The sequence below is a fragment of the Notamacropus eugenii genome, chromosome 2 (assembly GCF_028372415.1).
Source record: "Notamacropus eugenii isolate mMacEug1 chromosome 2, mMacEug1.pri_v2, whole genome shotgun sequence".
NCBI classification, from domain to species: Eukaryota; Metazoa; Chordata; class Mammalia; order Diprotodontia; family Macropodidae; genus Notamacropus; species Notamacropus eugenii.
In genome coordinates, this window is record NC_092873.1 from 508405987 (window position 1) to 508425145 (window position 19159).

The 19159-nt window shown below is 44.0% G+C and overlaps 1 protein-coding gene across 4 annotated transcripts in view; it reads right to left on the reverse strand.

Annotated features, from left to right (window-relative positions):
• The window catches only part of STIL (STIL centriolar assembly protein), a 51731-nt gene that overhangs the window by 16421 nt on the left and 16151 nt on the right, over nt 1–19159 (reverse strand). For 3 of the 4 annotated variants that reach the window (XM_072649354.1, XM_072649356.1, XM_072649357.1), the window contains 7 exons: nt 17504–17587; nt 15185–15271; nt 12928–13078; nt 9741–9850; nt 6940–7057; nt 5301–6305; nt 2341–2503 (listed from right to left, as the gene is read on the reverse strand). In XM_072649354.1, the coding sequence (XP_072505455.1) occupies nt 2341–2503; nt 5301–6305; nt 6940–7057; nt 9741–9850; nt 12928–13078; nt 15185–15271; nt 17504–17587 (1718 nt within the window). The remainder of the gene's footprint in view (nt 1–2340; nt 2504–5300; nt 6306–6939; nt 7058–9740; nt 9851–12927; nt 13079–15184; nt 15272–17503; nt 17588–19159) is intronic. The other variant, XM_072649355.1, reaches the window with a different exon arrangement.

Here is a 19159-nt window from a genome sequence, read left to right on the forward strand (position 1 = left end):
ACCAGAAAACCCTGCCACAAACTGAGCCTGAGCCCTGAGGCCCTAAACTTGCCCAGCCCATTGTGGAGCCAGACCCTCTTAAGCTGACTAGGAACCATGAGCCTAGTCTCCAGGGCCCCTGGAGTACACATGTGCATGTGCACAAGGTTAGGAGGCTGGGCCATCACAGAGTCCTGCTGCAGCCTCAGACTGATCAGCAGACACTGGAACAGGCCTTGCCCAACCTCCAGACTCTGCTCCTGGGTATCTGGTGAGAAGAGAGCAACAGTATCCCCTTCCACCCATCATTTCCATGGCTCATTCACACTAAGAGCTGCCAGGAGACCCCCTGCTCCCTCATCTCTGTGATTCCTCTACTACTGCCGGGGAGAGGATAGTGCAGCTTGTCTGGAGCACAGAAGAGTGAGCCATGAAGCTGGACAGGTGGGAACATGGGCCCTTGGAGGTCATCTAGTCTAGCACCTCATTTTACAAGGCCTGAAGAAAGGGACATACCCAAGGTCACATGTGTAGGAAATACAGTCCTGACTCTGAAGACATCATTCTCTCTGCTGTCCCTTGGCCTCAATCTGGCAGTCCCAGATGGCAAAAGGCTAGGGATGCCAGGAGGGAGTCAGAAGCATAAGGCAAGCCTTTGACCAAGTGGCGTGGCCAACTCCTGATGACTGTAAAAACTGCCTCAGGGATGACTAGGAGGGACTCCCGGAGAGGGAGCAGGCAGAAGCCCTGCCATGGAGACCCCTAGCCTTTTTCAAGTTCCTAGTGCACTCTCCTCCCAAAGCACTCCTCCACTGGTCTGTCTATCTCCTGGCATCTCAACTACACCTTCTCCCTTGTTAGTTCCTGGAGGATGGTGGCCATTTCTTTTTTGTCTCTGACCTAAAGGAGGTGCTTGAGGGAGGCCAGCTGACCCAGGCCTGTCTCGGGCAAGGGCACAGACAGGACTCTCAGTGGGAATAAAGGAGGGGAGAGAAGTGAGGGATGTTGCAGAGGATTCACCAAGCCCCCACAATTGCCTGGGTAGGAGAGGGAAGGGAGAGGACAGATCTAAGCTGAGCCAGAGGTCTTGGGGGAACAGTGGGGTGCCAGAGGGAAATAAGAACATCAGGAGGAAAGTCATCATCCCTAAAGTGCAGCCTCAGATCTAGGCAGTGTGAGATGCCCAGGGCAAGGGTCCAACTAGGCCAAGAAGGAGTGGGAGGAAAGGCCTTTGGGCTCCCAGGACAGGCCCCAGTTTAGAAGCTGCACAGAAGGGATAAGCACAGCCAGGGCAGAAAACGATGGCACTGAGGAGGGAAAGTGGAGTGGAGACAGACCCTTGGACAGATAAGCCCACCATGGGGCTAAGAAGATGAAGAGAAACCAAAAAAGGAGAAAGAAATAGAAACTAGAGGGTTGAGGTAAGAGAAGAGGAAGGATGAGCCAAGTAGGAGGGGTGAGAGGTTAGCTCTGTCAAACACACAGACCATCTCCTCCCCCCACCCTAGAGGCCTCGAAGACACATCAAGGTAAGGACTGTCACCCCTCACTGAAGACTTCTCTACCCCTCCTCTCTCTTCTCCTTCCCTGCCTTCCAATTTATCCTGTCTATAGCTGGCTTGGGTAGATAGGGGGTGCTACTGTAGATAGAATACCAGGTCTGGAATCAGAAAGACCTGAGTTCAAATCCAGCCCCAGACACTGACTAGCTGTGTGACCCTTGACAAACCAACTCACCCTGCTTGCCTCAGCTTCCTCATCCATCAAATGAGCTGGAGAAGGAAAAGGAAAAACCTCTCCAGTATCTTAACCAAGAAAACTCCAAAGAGAGTCATGAAGAGTCGAACACAACCGAAATGCCTGAACAGCAACACCATCCTGCTTATCCATAGTTGGTTGCATTCTGTCTCCCCCATCAGACTGGGAGCTCCCTAAGGACAGGAACTGCCTTTTCCTTTGTATCCTCAGCACTCAGCACAGGGCCTGGCACACTGCACATGGTTAATACTGACTAATTTGCTGGCGATGTTGGAAGAGGGGATTCTTGTGTAGATAGAAGTTGGACATGAGATATTTCTTCTAACACTGAAATTCCATGATTCTGAGTGATCCGAGAGGAAGGTATTATCACCAGCCCATGGGGCTGTGGCAGTGGGGATACCCTGAGTTGGAGTCAGACATACCTGGAATGCTTAAAAGGTCTGCTCAGACAAAACCACTCAATGAATCAGGAACCCTGGATACAAATCCTGACCCTGGTTCTTTCTGATCCTATTTTTACTCCACACCTGGAAATCTCAGCATGGTATGTTGTAAAAACAACTCAGAATGATTCTTCCAAGCCACAAAATCAGGAGTTACCTGTGCTCACAGCAATGCTCACACTTTTCCTTAGATGCAGACCAGAAGGTGCCTGGGCCTCCATCGAAACAAATTCTAGCTGCTGCTCCGCCTGCACAGTGCCATCAGCACCGTCCGCCTTGGGGTTGGGGTGAAGAGACTGGGCTTCTAACAAACGCTGAATCTGGATCAAGGGAAAAATAGACAAATTAACAGAGGAACAGCAAAGTGACCTGCAGTTGAGGACTGAAGAAAAGTTAAAGCTCTGAGCACTTTGCAGAGGCGGCCCAGTCCTGTCCCAGAGGAACCACCAGGAAGCACATTCATTCACTACAAGTTCCTTCTACTCCAAAGAGCTACGTCTCAGTTTAACACAGCACTATGAATTTATCCTTATTTTGATTATGACCCCAACTCTTGTCCCCCAAAATAAATTCAAGAACTAGAGAATACAATCATGTTGGGGTTCTATGGTGAGACTGGAATGACAAATATCTGTCCTTATTTTACCCAAAAGGGGCTAGTGGAAAGAGCTGCCTCAGAGGCAAGAAGACTGGGGTCTCAGTCTTTCATCTGCATCCTACTAACCCTCAGGACCTGGCCTGGTCACCTAGCTTCTCAGTACCCCAGCCAATTTAAGCTGCTGAGAAGATGCCCACCTACACTGGAGCAAGGTCCTAATGGACAGATCTCTGATCCTGGAACGGTCCAAGAAAAAAAAAAGATTCACTCACAAAGAAACGTCTCCTATTTCCAGATACCATGTATCCAGATATACTTGCATAGGGTAACAGGTTTTAGAGCTTGAAGGGGTCTTAGAGCTTGTTTAGCACAATGCCTCTATGCTACAGGCAGAAATGGACTAAGAAGCAGCTTGCCGAAGGTCACTCCAACAAGCAGTTGGGGTTAGAACCTAGGTTATCCAATTGCAAGCCCAATGTTTTGTCTCCTACAAATACTTTGGCATATACTATGGTCAATTCAGTTTAACAAACATGTATTAAGTGCCTACCGTATGGCAAGTAATTGTATTCTATGATGGGAAAACAAAGTGGGGCCTGCCCCCAAGAAACATATATTCTGCTGGAGGACTAAGACTACAGACACAAGTAAATACGAACTCATTTCAAGACTGAGAGTGTTCATAACTGGGGGATCCCAGAATTCAGAACTGAAAGGGTCCTCAGCAGCCTCACCTGAAAGGAACTCCCATGACAACATGTCTGACAAATGGTCAACCAGCCCCCTTTCTCACTCCCTCTTCCCCTGCCCCTGCTCCATCAGTGATGACTCTCATCTTGATCTCTGGCCTAAGTTCCTCTTTACAATGTCAGGGAAAGCCTGAGGAGGCCGTGGCCTCGGAGCTGTTCTTTCAGGGGCAGGTGAGGGGAGCATATCCCAGACTCGGGGGATCTCTGGGGCAAAGAGTCAGAGGCCAAAGACCTGGCAGCACCAACCCATGCCAAGTCATGAGCATCTGTGCACACACACAAGCATGGTTAATAATGCCATCATAGATTTGTTTATGGAACGAAGACCATCTTACATTAAAACCTTTTAGATCTGGTGAGACTTTTGTTTTGTTTTAGTGACTTTAATGGATTGTTAAACTGATTCATCCTATTACTTTTTTTTAAAGTTATTACCAAATTTCTCTTTCCTAAGGTCCATGTAAAACTTTAAATAAGCATTCTTCTATCATTTTTTTCCTCTGGACTTCCACCAAAACCTACCCCAGGAAGAAAATACTTCACATTTGCCACAACAGAATCAAGGAAGCACGGAAACTCCAGTTTGGGGGAGACTCTGGAGGCCACAGAGGCTACCACCCTCTCCAAGAAGACTGCCAAGGGGACAGCCCCATGGCAGAGGGGTCAGGGAGCATTCCACTTTCAAAAAACGATCACCATAAGCAAGATGATCTGGACATCAAACCTACATCTACCACTAGGTCAATTCCCATTGAAATGAGACATTTGTAAAGTGCTTAGCACAGCATCCAATACACAGTAGGCACTTAATTGGTGCTTATTTCCTTCCTTCCCATCCATTCCTCCTGGTTGAGTCCTCAGGGGCCAGCAGACCTAATCTAATTCCTCTTCCATATGGCAGTCCTTCAAATACTAGCCAGGAAAAAAACCCTGATATCTACCTTTGTCACTGTCCATGCTCCCTACCAGGAAGGGTGATCCTCTAGATCTGGACCTTCAGAAATCCTGCCTGCCTGGCCCAGGAAACTCAATCTGCTCAGCAACAGGAGTTCCCATGGTGCAGAACTGCCCCACTGGGGGGCAATCTATCCAGCTACCCCCCATAAGGGCAGGGCTATCATCTGTATTCCCACCCTTCTCTCCCTTCCATCTCCTGCTCAGGCAACAATAAACAAACAAAATGACCATTAATCCTGTCAAGGGCCTGGTGGCCTACTGCCCTTTGGCTCCCCCTACAATACCTGTGGCCCACAAGCCAAAGCTCCCTGGGATGGCCACCATCCCTCGAGGGGCTGTATTGCCTTAAGACAATGTAAGCCCCTATAGGGCAGGTACTTTGGCACTAATAGCTCCAGCACCGAGTATGGAGACATTTTAAAAAGGGTGAAATACTTAAAGACAAGTATCATGTCTCCACAGGTCTTCTCTTTGAGAAAACATTCCCAGTTCTTTCAAGCTATCCCCATAAAACGTGAGCTCAAAGAACCCTGACCACCCAAGATGCCCTCCACTGAATACTCTGCAGTTTATCCATGCTCTTCCTAACATGTGGTACCCAGCACAGGGAAGAGACTGTGTTTTAAAAAGAATTAATTTAGTTAGAATATTCAAAATTTGAAACAAATCTTAAACATTTTTTCTTTAATTCCCCCAACTCTTTTAAGCAAGGAAAAAGAGGTTGGCTTCCCTTAAAAGCACAAACACAAAGACCAAAGGACAACATGTATTCATTTTCTAGAGAAGTGAATTATAAAATAACCCCAAGCCTACCTGAGCCTGAATTAACTTCAGTTGTCGGTCTTGCTCTTTAAGGACCCGGTAGGCATCTGGAGACAATCCCATCATTCCATCATCAGCTTGCATCTTGGGTGTGGACATGCAAGTTGGGCAAAGCTGTGGATTGCTGGAGTAGGAGGCAAGTCTCCCCACAGTTGATAACTCTAAAGTGCTACAATTTCCCATGCTCCCTTGCTGTCTCTGGATCATAGGGCTGCCTGAAGAATTAGCTAGATTATGGCACACAGCTGGACAGTCGTTTGGATGAAACGGATAGGCACCATTCTGAAAAGCATTAGCCTGGCTTTCTTGAAAGGGCCAGTGTTTATGTATCCCTGACCAAACATTCACTTGACCACACTGCAGATGTCCATGATGTGGACAGCAGCTGCAAACATTACTGGGGCAGTAAGATGGGGCTGGGGGGGCAGGCCCCTTAAGTTCTGTGGGCCTGCCAAGATTCTGGGGTGAAAGAGTAAAACTATGGGGGAGCCACTGTGGTGAAGGAGAAGCCTGTCTGGAATGCAGCATGGAGCATGGTACAGGAAGGGCCCCTTGCCATGCATCTCCATCCAAGTAAGTATTTCGGCTTTCACAAGACTTTGTTGGTTTCTGCACTGATGCCTCAGGAGACAATGGTTTGAGGGGCCCTGAGGGAGATGGTGGGGATGAGCAAAGTGGCTCTGAAGGACCCCTGGCTGGGGGACCAGCTTGCCCTTGGGGAGGTGACTGCTTTTCTCTGGGTACTCTCGAAGAAGGGGCTCCCGGGCCTGACTGACCTGGGAGCCAACCCAAACGAGGCTCCTCTGCTTCATGAACAGGGCTCTGTTTCTCGTCACAATGCTGAGGGAAGGAGCTCATCTGTCCTGGACGCTGCAGCAATGAAGGGTTGGCTTTGCAACTGGCCATTTTCCAATCATTGGGTGGTGGGCTTGAGTCTATAAAACTACCATCCAAAACCAGAGAGAGCTCAGGAACTGAAGGATGAATGGTAGACACCTGGAAATGAAAAGGAGGAAGGAAGGGGATACGTGTAGGGGGTGGAAACAGAATTAATTAGTTTTTTAAGGATGTCACCTTACTCAGTCAGACACTAAGCACAAAAATCTCAGTTAGCACATCTTCAAGAGGCTAGAGGTTGGCGTGGTCTAAATGAATGGCTCTGCCCTGCCTACCCTCCCTCAGGATGGGGCACCAGGCACCAGGCCTGTCTTCATCAAGGCCAAGAAGAGGACACCAGAGCAATGCTGTCGAGAAGACACAAGCAAAAGCAACCTCTCAGTGGAGTAATTTAATCTAAACCCCATGCTGGTGTTGATGCCCACGTCCCACCACCTTCTTCAGACAGAACCTATCCCACCTCTCTAACCAGTTTCCATTTCTGTAGTTCTTTTATGGGTTTTCCTCAAGGAACCACACGACATAGTGTCAGTATTAGCACTCCCATTTTATAGATGAGGACCACAGAGGCTAACACAAACCAAGGGAAATGGCAAAAGGCTGAGATAAGGAGATGGAAGGGACAAGCTGTGTTTGAATCTTTTGCCCTTACAAAGGCCATGACTCTTCTTTAATCCCTCTGGGCACTGACTTTCCAGCAAGGAAGGCCAACCCCACATCCAGGCTAGAGTACCTTCTGACTCACTGGATGAGGATTAGGGACTGGTCTTGGGGATAAATCTTCATCTTCCACGCCGGAATCATGGTCGCTTACAGAGAGCTGCTGCACTGGGGACAACTTCTGGGAAGCCCTGATGGTAGAACAAGATTAAAAAGACCAATCAGCCATACATGAGCATGTTCTGGTTTCCAGAGGTGAGACCAAACCTAACAAGCAGCAAGAAATCCTCTCCCCTGACCATTCACTGTAAGTAGCAGTATAGTATTTAGGGGCCTAAGGACCAGGTGTAAGTTACAGTCAAAGAACCAGGAAAGAGTCCTTACTAGACTTTCCAGAACCTGCTGCTAAAGAAGTCAAGCAAGCAAGTATTTATTAAGTACCTACTGTATGCCAGAGACTGTGTTAGGTATTTACAAAGGCAAAAGGCAGTCCCTTAATTTCCTAGTCGAACTGAAAGAATATATTTAATACATGTAAAAAAACTGTAGTGGAAAGAATCTAGAACTTGAATTGAGACTAACATGAACCTGGGTTCAAATCCTGGTTCTAACTCTGACTGACTGCATAAACCTGGGCAAGTCACTTAACCTGTTTGTGCCTCATTTTTCCTATCTGTAAAACAGAGGCAGAAATTAATACACCCAAGTCTGTTGTAAGCAAAGTGATTTGTAAACTTGAATAGGGACTGCTAAAAAGATTCAAGTCAAGAAATATCCATTCATTGTTAAAAATTGTTTTTACATGCAACTGGGAAATAAGACATGGGGCATAGAAATCTATCTTCCCCAACAAGAAAATAGAGGGAAAGGGGATAAGAGAAGGGGTGGGAACCACATGATTATCTCAATAGATGCAGAAAATGTTTTTGATAAAATACAACACTCAATTCCTATTGAAAACACTGGAGAACATAGGAATAAATGGAACTTTTCATAAAATAATAAGCAGTATCTACCTAAAATCTTCAGCAAGCATTATATGCAATGGAGATAAGCTAGATGCATTTCCAATAAGATCAGGGGTGAAACAAGGATGTCCATTATCACCACTGTTATTCAATATGGTATTAGAAATGTTAGCTGTAGCAATAAGAGAAGAAAAAGAAGTTGAAGGAATTAGAATAGGCAAAGAAGAAACTAAGTTATCATTCTTTGCAGATGATATGATGATATACTTAGAGAATCTCAGAGATTCAAGCAAAAAACTACTTGAAATAATAAACAACTTTGGCAAAGTTGCAGGTTACAAAATAAACCCACACAAATCTTCTGTATTTCTATATATTACTAACAAAGCCCAACAGCAAGAGATAGAAAGAGAAATCCCATTTAAAGCTAGGGTAGACAATATAAAACATTTGGGAGTCTACCTGCCAAAACAAATCCAGGGACTATATGAACACGATTACAAGATACTTTTCACACAAATAAAGTCAGATCTAAGTAAGGGAAAAACGTCAGTTGATTGTGGGTAGACCAAGTCAATATAAAAAAGATGACAATTCCACCTAAATTAATTTACTTATTCAGTGCCATACCTATCAATCTATCAGATAATTATTTTCTAGAGTTAGAAAACACAATATCAAAATTCATCTGGAAGAGCAAAAGGTCCAGAATATCAAGGGAACTAATGAAAAAAAATGCTAGGGAAGGTGGCCTAGCTCTACCAGATCTCAAATTGTATTATAAAGCAGCAATTATCAAAACCACTTGATACTGGCTAAGAAACAGAAGGGTAGACCAGTGGAATAGGTTAGGTACTCAAGACACAGGAGTCAATGAACATAGCAATCTACTGTTTGATAAACCCAAGGACCCCAGCTTCTGGGATAAGAACTCACTGTTTGACAAAAATTGCTGGGAAAACTGGATAACAGTGTGGTGGAAACTGGGTACAGACCAATGCCTGACACTGTACACAAGAATAAAGTCCAAATGGGTACATGATCTAGATATAAAGATTGATACTCTAAATAAATTAGCGGAGCAAGGAATAGTGTATTTATCAGATTTATGGAGAAAGGAAGAATTTTTGACTAAACAAGAGGTAGAAAACATTATGAAGTGCAAAATGGATAATTTTGATTAGTTACATTGAAAAACTTTTGCACAACCAAACCCAATGCAGCCAAGATTAGGAGGAAAGCAGAAAACTGGGAAAGAATTTTTGCAACTAGTGTCTGTGATCAAGGCCTCATTTCTAAAATACATAGAGAACTGAGTCAAATGTACAAGAATACAATCATTCCCCAACTGATAAATGGTCAAAGGATATGAACAGGCAGTTTTCAGAGGAAGGGGTGTGGTTTGATAGAAGGGAGGGCAGATTGGGGGAAGGGGTAATCCAAATGCACAGTCTTGGGGTGGGGGAGGGGAGAAATGGGGAGAAAATTTAGAACTCAAAATCTTGTGGAAGTGAATATTGAAAACTAAAAATTAATTAATTAATTATAAAATTAAATTAAATTTCACAAAAAAGAAAATCCATTCATGCTTATTCTGATCAACAAGGCACATTCTAAAGCAATTTTCTCAGTCAATTCATGCATCCATTACCAAGCATTTGCTAAGTCTCAGTGGGAAAGGGTTTCAGGACCAGACACAAAGACACAAGTGCCTGCCTCAGGGAGCTTACATTCTATCAAGAGAAATCTACATGTATACAAAAATATAGGTGAAATATTCATAAAACAATACAAGGTGATGGGGGCATTTTCATCAGAAATGTTTACAGGAAAGATTAGCAATTCGGGCTTTTAACTTTCCAATATGAAATCTTAATATCACGGTAACTAAAAAAGCACCCTTTACCTCTTCATGGCATGATTCCTGGAGATTTGGTTAAAGAATGTTGCTTCTGCAGTTGGGTTTTCTGAGCTCAATTCAAACTGGAGAGAGCTCTTCTGGGACGGCTCAACATTCTGAAATAGACAAGTCAGAGTTGTTAGAGGAACAGAAAAGCCCTCAGGGCCACAGCTCCTTGAATTACCAGCTTTCTGGTTGTCACTGAAACAACCAACAAGCACTGGTTCCCACAAAAAGCATACAAGGAGACAAGTGCTCCTGCTTGACCACCACCCTTGAGTCCAGGCTTAGTCTGGTTCTAAGAAACCAAAAGCAGCCATGTACAAACTGGCCTATGACTCATGATTAAAAGTCATCCCCCATAACTTGATCAATGAGGAGCTCCAAATTCCTTCCTACAAAGTCTCTGAGATGACACCAGGGATTCCCACAGAGAAGTTTCTTCAAAGAGATCTCCAGGTGCTGCGTCAGGCACTAGAGATTCCAGATTAAGAGACACACACATGCTCTTGGGGAAGACAATTACATAAACAAGTCTATAAACACTCATTTCTGGGAGGAGGCTCTGCCAACTCTGGGGCTCACAGGGCACCTCCTACGTATAAGGTGGTGCTTGAGACGAGCTCTGCCAGAGACTAGGGATGACTTGTAGAAGGTGAAGAGTGATCACATTCCAGACCAGGGGAAGACCAGCCTGGGCAAAGGGCAGGAGAGGGGGTGTCATGAGGCAGGAACAGAAGGGGGCCACAGTGTACACACGCAGAATGTTGGGTCAGAAGTAATGTAGATAAGGCTGGAAAGGTGAATGGCAGTGAGCCAGGTTGTGAAGGGCTTGGTGAATGCCTGGTGAAAAGTTTGCATTTGGCACCCAACTGGACATGTCAGATGAGGGAGAGTGACTGAGGAATCCAGGGTGGAAGGAGGTTTTGAGCCTCAAAGCTTGGACCTCAGCAGCCTTGGACCAGCTAAGTTTCAGGTAACTGTGGAACATTCAGTTTGAAAACTCCATCAGACAGATGGTGATACAGGCCTGGAGCTCACAAGAGAGAAGAGAGATAGACACAGAGAACTAGAAGTCATGGGCATGGAGATGATAATTAGAACCCATGGAAGCAGATGAGGTCACCAAGAGACTGGAGAGAGGGAAGTTCCAGGACAGAATTTTGGGGTAAAGCATGGGATACAGGTGGTGAGCCAGCAAAGAAGCCTGGAAAGCATTGGTCAGATAGAGATCTCTGTCTCAAAAACCCAGAGAGATTATCTCCAAAGAGAGGGTGTCAACAATGTTGAAGGTTAAAGAAAGGTCAAGGAAAAGACCTTTGGATCTAGGAATTAAGAGATCACTGGTAACTGTGGAAATGGCAGTTTCAGCCAAGTGATGGATGAGGTCAGAAGTGAGATTACAAAAGCTTAGAATGTGTGTGTGCATGTGTATATGTGTGTGCGTGGGTGCATTTTGGGACAAGTGCATGCATGTGTGTGTGTTTGATACCTTCTATCTTTACTTTGCCTTCTGGTTCTGTGAGATCTGGACAACTTTAACGTGTGAATTCCTGAAATACAGTGTCCAGGCTTTTTTAAAACCATAGTTTTCAGGAAACTCAATGATATAAAAGTCTTCCCTCTTTGATATGCTTTCCAGGTTATGATCTTTGCTAAGAGACAGTTGTTTTCTTTGACTTTTTTGATCTTTTGATTTTGTTGGAATATTTCTTGCTGTTTCGTGGAGTCACTGATCTCTAGGGGATCTGATCTAGTTTTCCAGAAGCCTATAATTTGGGTAAAGTTCACTACTTTCTCTTTTTAGCAGTTCTAATGCTCTAGAAGTTTCTATTTCATATTCTTTTCTTGCTTCATCTCATCTAGGGATCGAGTCATGTGGTTCTTACGGAAAATCCACATCTTCCTTTGAGTCTCTACATGCAGTTTTTATGGAGTTTTCCTCTCCTGTTTTGAGGATGCCCAGATTGTCAATAATTCTTTATGCTGGACAGTGTTTGCTTGGATTCATTCCTCTTGCCAGTTTTAGTTCTGGACCTAACACATTGTATTTTGGCCAGGCTCTGCCCTGGCTACATTTTTGGGTGTGACATGAACCCCACTTGGTCTCACTTTGGGTGTTCTGGGCTCCTGGGAAGACTTTCACCTCTTCAGGTTAAGCCCCACTAGATCTCTGAGATTCCAAACCCTGGCTTTTTAGGGCCTCTACAGCATCTTAGGACAGAATGTCAGGCCCTCACCATGCCTGCAATGGTAGCTGCTACTTCTCAGTAGTTCTGTTACTGGTTTACATCCACCTTGAGACTGTTTGGAAGAGCCCTCACTCTGGTTGCTTTTGGACCACAGAGTTCTGGGCCTTCCCATGGGCTTGCTGGCCTGCACTGGCACTGGATTTGCTAGTTACCCCCTTTCCTACTTTCCATGGATCACTTACTGACTTTCTGTGCAGTGCTGAGGTCCAAGAAGTCACTTGCTACAGTTTCTCATTGGTTGGGGGCCAATTTTGGGTTCTTGCTAAATGGGGGATGGGGAAGCTGGGCAGCTTTGCTCTGAGCTGGCAGCTGCCACCATGCATGCTCTAACTAGACACTGTTTTGGTGCAGGTTTAAATTATGCAAAGTAATACACTGACCTAAGTGAAAAAAATCTCATTTCCTTCAATTTGACAGAAAATATTCCAACACTGTTAAAGCAGTAGGGGGGGAAGGGAGGGGGCAGTAAAGACCTCTCCACAGAATAGAGGCTGCCACAGACATTCGTGTGTCTTCAGCCTATTTTTAGAAAAGTCAAGCCAAGGGTCTATGGAGAGCAGCCTCAATGATGCCTTTGGTTTGGGCCTCAACCATGTACCTGAAAGGCTATTAAAGCCATTCTGAGTGGTCAGTCGCCTTAGCAATAACGCAACGAATCCTGAATGTCCAGAACAACACTGATTTAATACCAAAGACATTTCTAAAAGTCAAAACATCAGGTTTATGTTGCTCAACTACCATAAATACTGAGTGACATGCTGACCCTGGGCAAGTCACTTAACCCTATTTGCCTCAGTTTCCTCATCTGGAAAATGAGCTGGAGAAGGAAACGGCAAACCATTCCAGTATCTATGCCAAGAAAACTCCATATGGGGTCACTATGAGTCAGATACAGCTGAATTGACTGGACATCAACAATGCTAAGTAACTAAACCACTTACTTTGAAAAGATGTAAGGTTTCCTTAGTGGTTAGTAACTGAAAGTGGAGATCACTTCCCTGGCCACTCTGGAGAACGCACTCATAAAATTCGGGTTCCTTGTGTGTCAGGGAGTACAGAATGATGACAAAACTCCCAGATTCAGAAAAAACCCTACAAATAACATGCCACATGATGAGAATTCATTTAGTGTGCTCAAAACATACTTTGAAAATTTCCAAAGAAATTACTCAATTTAATAAGATTGAATACTGTCATTAATTAAAGCTGAAGGTGGATTTCTGCATACTTATTACACTCTTCAAGATTAATTTATTCAAATAACATTGTTCAATAGACCTTTAAAAATATCCTAAATAAGAGAAACTTAAAAATAAAATATAAACAATAAATAAATAAATATGACTTCAAATTGTTGTAGATGTCCAGTCTGAAGCTTGCCTTTCTAGTCCTGTTGGACATCCATGGACATACCCACTCACACTCATACCACACTCAAATACCGTATACCCCAGGAAAACTATACACAATTCTAATGTTTTTCAACCTAGTAAGAAATATGGTCTGTGATGATGCTGATGATGAAGAAATATCATTCATATAATTAATCACAAATTATTTTGAATCTTTGTATTTCAAAGTGATTAAAAGAATATAAAAATTACTTTTAAAGCTTGTTGGAGCCTCAGCTCCTTCATCTGTAAAATGAAAGGGATTAAGCTATTTCTAAGGTCTTTCACTACTCCCAAATCCCATGAATTGACAAACCAAAGATCCTTCAGGCACACTTTGGGTTAAGCAGGTTAGGGAGCTTTTGCTTACACTGATCCTAATTCTGTCTCTCTACAATTTTGCCTGCGTAGCTCAGTGGCCCCAGTCTAGTCTCCCTCCTCCAAACAACGAAGACAGCTATTCTACCCTGACCTAGTTCTTTGCCACTCTAGGTTCAATGTCCCTTGTTGCTTCATCAGGTCTTTGCTACATCTAATGGTATATGCTTCTCTCAAGGCCTGCACACTTCATCCAGCTAGGGCCAGACCAGGGTAGAAGACGAAGGGTCTTGACACCCCCTTGTTTTGAGAACTCTGGCCCTCTTCAACTGACCTAAGACCATGTAAGTTGTGGTGGTGTCTTGGTGGATCAATTACTTAATAAGCAATATCTTAGTTCACTAGATTCCCCAAGTTTTTTTTCACACAGTTACAGGTAAAGGAAGTATTTTAACTCAGCACATCCACCTGTGGTACATAACAGGAGGATACATATGAGGCAAAATCAGATAGGTGGAACTGAATCAATGCATGGTCCTAGCAATAGACTAATTGCATTTCAAGACCAGCCTGGCCAAGTCCAGAAAGGCATATCACTAAAAGCCTGGCCTCTTGGTAAGGAATCCTTTGGCCAGGGAAAATGATGGCCTGCTCTAGCTTAGGGTGGGGATGGACCGAGAAAAAGTTTGAAACTTAAAATGTAACCAAAAAAAAAAAAGAGAAATGAATTCAAGGTGTTGGACATGGCAAACACTGAATAACATCACACACACAAAAAACCAAAACTGATATATTAACAGATAAGGGAACAACTCATTTCTGATGTGTGATTGATGCCTGAATCACTTACACTGTTAACTTGTTAGAGCAAAGATAAAAACTGACAGAAAATTAGAATTAAAAACAAGAAAAAATTTTTTGTACAACTAAAACAACTCTATCTGGAACAATTTAAATAAGTTATTGGTGCCAAAAATTTGAAAATGGAAAAAAAAGACACAGATGTTGACAATAATAATTGTACATGGAAGTTTAATCAGTGAAAATCAGTGGTCCAGAACAAGGAGACTAAGCATCTAAAAAGTGACCAGTCAGCAAACGTGGCCTCTTTGCCAAGCTGCATCAAAGGCATATTTGATGAAAGTCTGAGAAGGGAACTGGCAGGCTTGTATAAATGACCTTCTACAGCAGACCCATGTCTTTGCCATCCCACAGCGGCATGAACGATGTGGCACCTGGTTCCAATACATAACCCAAAGCTTTAGTTCTACATAGATCAATTAACTTCTCTCCTAATTTTCTTTAACATGCTATTAATACATGAGATTGAAGAACACAAGGTGTGACTTCTCTGGACTCTGGGCACTCCTTCTGTACAAAGGGAGTGCAGGTACAGGGTGGACCAGATCATCTGAGGTCACTTCCAACATAAATTCTGTGTATGAACCTTTGGTAATTAAAGACAGATTGCAAGGAAAACCTCACTTACCTTTCCTGAACTGCAGCACTGAACACGTAGCGCAGGCAATAGGCCCACACCCGGGGGCTACAGATGTGAGTGATGCCAGACAACCAACTGCAAAGGGGGAAAGGGCAAAAAAGAATTCCCATGACACACAACAAACATTATTATGTCCAAAGGGAGGGAGCGGGTGGAACGCAAGGATATCACACACACCCAAATACAAAAAAGAATAGAATACATAACCATAATAAAAAGCACACCCCAGAGGTGTCTGATGGCCTCATCACTCTGGCCACCTGGGGATGAATTATTCAGTCACAGCCATTCTCAAAGCTCCCATGTACAGATGTTGTACCCCAAGCACAAAACCACAGACCCTGAAGTAGAGAAAACTCAACAGATCCTCAGCACAGGGAACTGGAAGCCCATTCTGATGATGAAAGAGGAGGGATGGAGGGAGGATGCAGGGAGCCTATGCATGGAGCCCCTCATGGCCATTCCTGCCAGTAGGAAAGAGATCAAGGAGCAGAGGAAGGAGAAACTGCTGAACTAGAGAAATGGGACACAACCAGCCCAGATTTGGGTCTGAAATTGTGAATGAGTTTTCATCCAAATCAGATGGATGCAGGCATCAACAACTTGGAGCTGTCCCAGGGGCTACCAGAGGCCACAGGTGTACAGTCCTCCCTCCCCAAACCTATTCCAAGGCCTACCTCAGTCACTCTGCTCATCCCTTTGTGTCCCCACCACCAACCAACACCCAAATCCTTCAGGGCAAAGATCAAGGCCCAGCTGTCTTATGACCTCCCACAGTAACTATTCCTTAAGCCAGAGATGCTTGCAGCTAGGACGGAACTGGTCCTTCATTACACGTGGCATGGTAACAGTCATCCATGTCTCTACAATGCAATTAAAGCATACAAAGGGCACATCTCATCACAGTCCCCTGAGGTCTGTGGTGCCAGGGCTAACCCCACTAACAGACAGGCTCAGGGGGCACGGGTGGTGCAGTCATTGTGGAAGGTCCTTGGGAACTGCCTTCTACACGTATAAGTTGTGCACCCCCTCTGGGCCTCTCCCCCAAGGAGATCATTGAGGCTCTTCTTATTGTAAAGAGCAGCCCATCTGCTCAGGGAAAGCTGAACAAGTTATGGTTTATGAAAGAGATGGAATATTACTGTGCTGCCAGAAATGATGAAGGGGATGGTTTCAGAGAAACTGGGGAATTCTTGTATGAACTAATACAGAGTGAAGAGAGCAGGAGAATAATTCATACATTGACTACAAGTCTGTAAAAGAAACAACTCTGAAAGACCTGAGAGCTCTGATGAATTCAATGACCCACCACAACTCCCCAAGTCTGATGGTGGTAAACTGCCCTTTCCACCTCTTGGCTGGAAGATGCACAAGGACACACATGCTATCAGACACGGCCAATACAGAAACCTGCTTTGCTTCATGATGCTTATTTGTGATACAGGAGGACCTTTGGGGGAGGAGGGAAGTCAGGGACAGAAGCAAAAAGCAACAGTGATAGCCCTCCAAAGAAAAAGAAGAAAAAGAGGGGGGAGAAAGCATCATAGGTATTTCTTAAACTATAGATAAGGGAACAGAGAGATGTCCAGAAGGGGATACAGACAAGCAGGGTAGTGTCAAAACTACCACGTGAAATTTAATATATTCTTTCAAAAAACTCAACTTGTACATAACAAAGATTCACAATTTCATATACAATCCCCTTTTGCTGTTCTTCCTTGTCTGGAAATGCTCATTTGTTGATGTTTGTCAAGTGGCTAATAATAATTTTAAAAGAACATTTGAAAAGGAGAGGGATATTAGAGACATAGAGACTGCATCTTTGAGAGACAAAGTTTGTGGTTGGGCCAGAATTTGAACGCACATCTCTTGACGTCAAGCCCTCTCCTTCCACTGACACCATGGTTGTCTCCTCGATTTCTCTTTTCATTTTCCTCTTGAACTAAATAATAAATCAACTCAAGAGCAAAGACTGTGTCTTGTATACTCCTCTATATCCCTCACAGGAGCTGACAACACACCTTGCAACACAAGCGCTCCATAAATCTTTCCTGAATGAATATGATCCTATGAGAACCACCCAACCCATAAACATAAAACAGGATGATTAAAGTAACCTTGGATAGAATTCTCTCTCTGGTTTGGCAGGTGATACAAATGCTAACTAAAACCTTTTGGTGAACTGGTGCTGTTTGTTTCCTTTTAAATCATTCCGGAACACTTCTTAAACTACTATTTGCTGCAAGTACATCTGCTTTTTGTATGTGTTTTGGCACAAATGCTTTCCATAAATAATGCAACACTTACATTCCAACTAATGGCAAAGAATAAACCTTAGGGTCCGATTCAAGCAGCAGCAACAGTTTGCGTGTTTCATCCATCGTAAGATACCTGAAAAAGAAGAACAGCTATTTCATTTTTAAGCAGAAGCTACTGTGATGTATATACTTAAGACACTTTACCTCCTAGAGAAATGAACTATACACAAGAAAGGACAGTATAAAATAGCCACTATTAGTAAGGAGCCATGTAAGCAGGTCAGAGTCTGGATGCTTGTATTCCAAGATCTCTTAATCTTTAAGGTGGCAGTTTTTAAATCCTATGTGATCCTGACTGTAGCTCTTTGGTACTTGAATTCCTTCATTCTGGCTGTTTCCAATATTTTTTCTTTTATCTCTCTCAATTCTGCTTCCAACATGCCTCAGCTGCCTTCCCGCCCTAGAACATCATTCAGTTTCTACAGGCACCTTCTCCCACTGGAGAGTTCATCCTGGGGCCTTCACGTGGGAAGGGGCCCAGACCCACTGATCCCCTTTCCAGACTCTGCTTCTATCTGGTCTTTGCCACCATATCCCTAGATTGGGGCCTTTTCCTTTCACTATTCTTGGGAATCTCTGTTTCAGGCTCCTTTCAGGAGCTTATCAGGGGGTTCTTCCTATTTTTACTTTGCCCTGAGCAAGTTTCTCTTATGATTTATTGAAATATGATATCCAGGTTTTGGTTTTGACTTTAAGACAATCTAATGAATCATAAATTAATTCTCTTTGATCTGTTTTCCAGTTTTTGTTTTGTTCTTTTTAAAAAAAATATTAGATATCTATATTTTCTTCAAATTTTTTCTGTTCTTTAACTTCAAAAAAATACAAAAACAAATTCTTTTTGTCTTCTAGAACCATTAACTTCTGTTTGGGCTTTCCAAATTATCAAGGCAGCTAGGTGCTTCAGTGTATAGAGAACTAGGCCTGGAGTCAGCAAAATCTTAGTTCAAATTCTGCCTCAGATACTTACTAGCTGCGTGACCCTGGTTAAGTCACTTAACCTCACCCTGCCTCAGTTTCCTCATCTGTAAAAGGAGGATAATAACACAGGCCTCATAGATTTGTTTCAAGAATTCAATGAGAGGGGGCAGAGCAAAGATGGTGGAGTACACAGACACACATACTCTAGCTCTTTCCCCACAGCCCATAAAATACCTGTAAAAAATAACTAAATAAATTCTAGAGCAGCAGAAACCACAAAAATGACAGAGTGAAAGAGGTTTCCAGCCCGAGGTACTCTGTAAAGCTGACAGGAAGAGTCTATCGCCCGGGATACAGAGCAGAGCGCACCCATGGAAACCAGCCCAGCCTTGGCAGCGCCTCACAGCAGGGACAGGACCAGAAAAGGCCTGGGGGGCAAAGTCTCCAGCAGCAGCAAAGGTTCTCAGATCCCTCAACCCACAAATGCCAAAGAAAGCTTCAAAGGTCAGTGAGAAAGCTTTTTCATTTGGGTAAGAAGGGAACGTGGTCTGGCCCCACCAGCAGCTGCCACTGCAGCTTACATTTTTGGAGCCCTCTGCCTAAAGGCCCTGGGGGAATTGAACAGCTGATCTGAATCTCAGTCCTGAGTGGTGGCCCTGGGGTGAGGAGGAGGAGCACTGGCAGAGGCAGCAGGGAGAGGGAATTCTACTACTCACAGATTCTG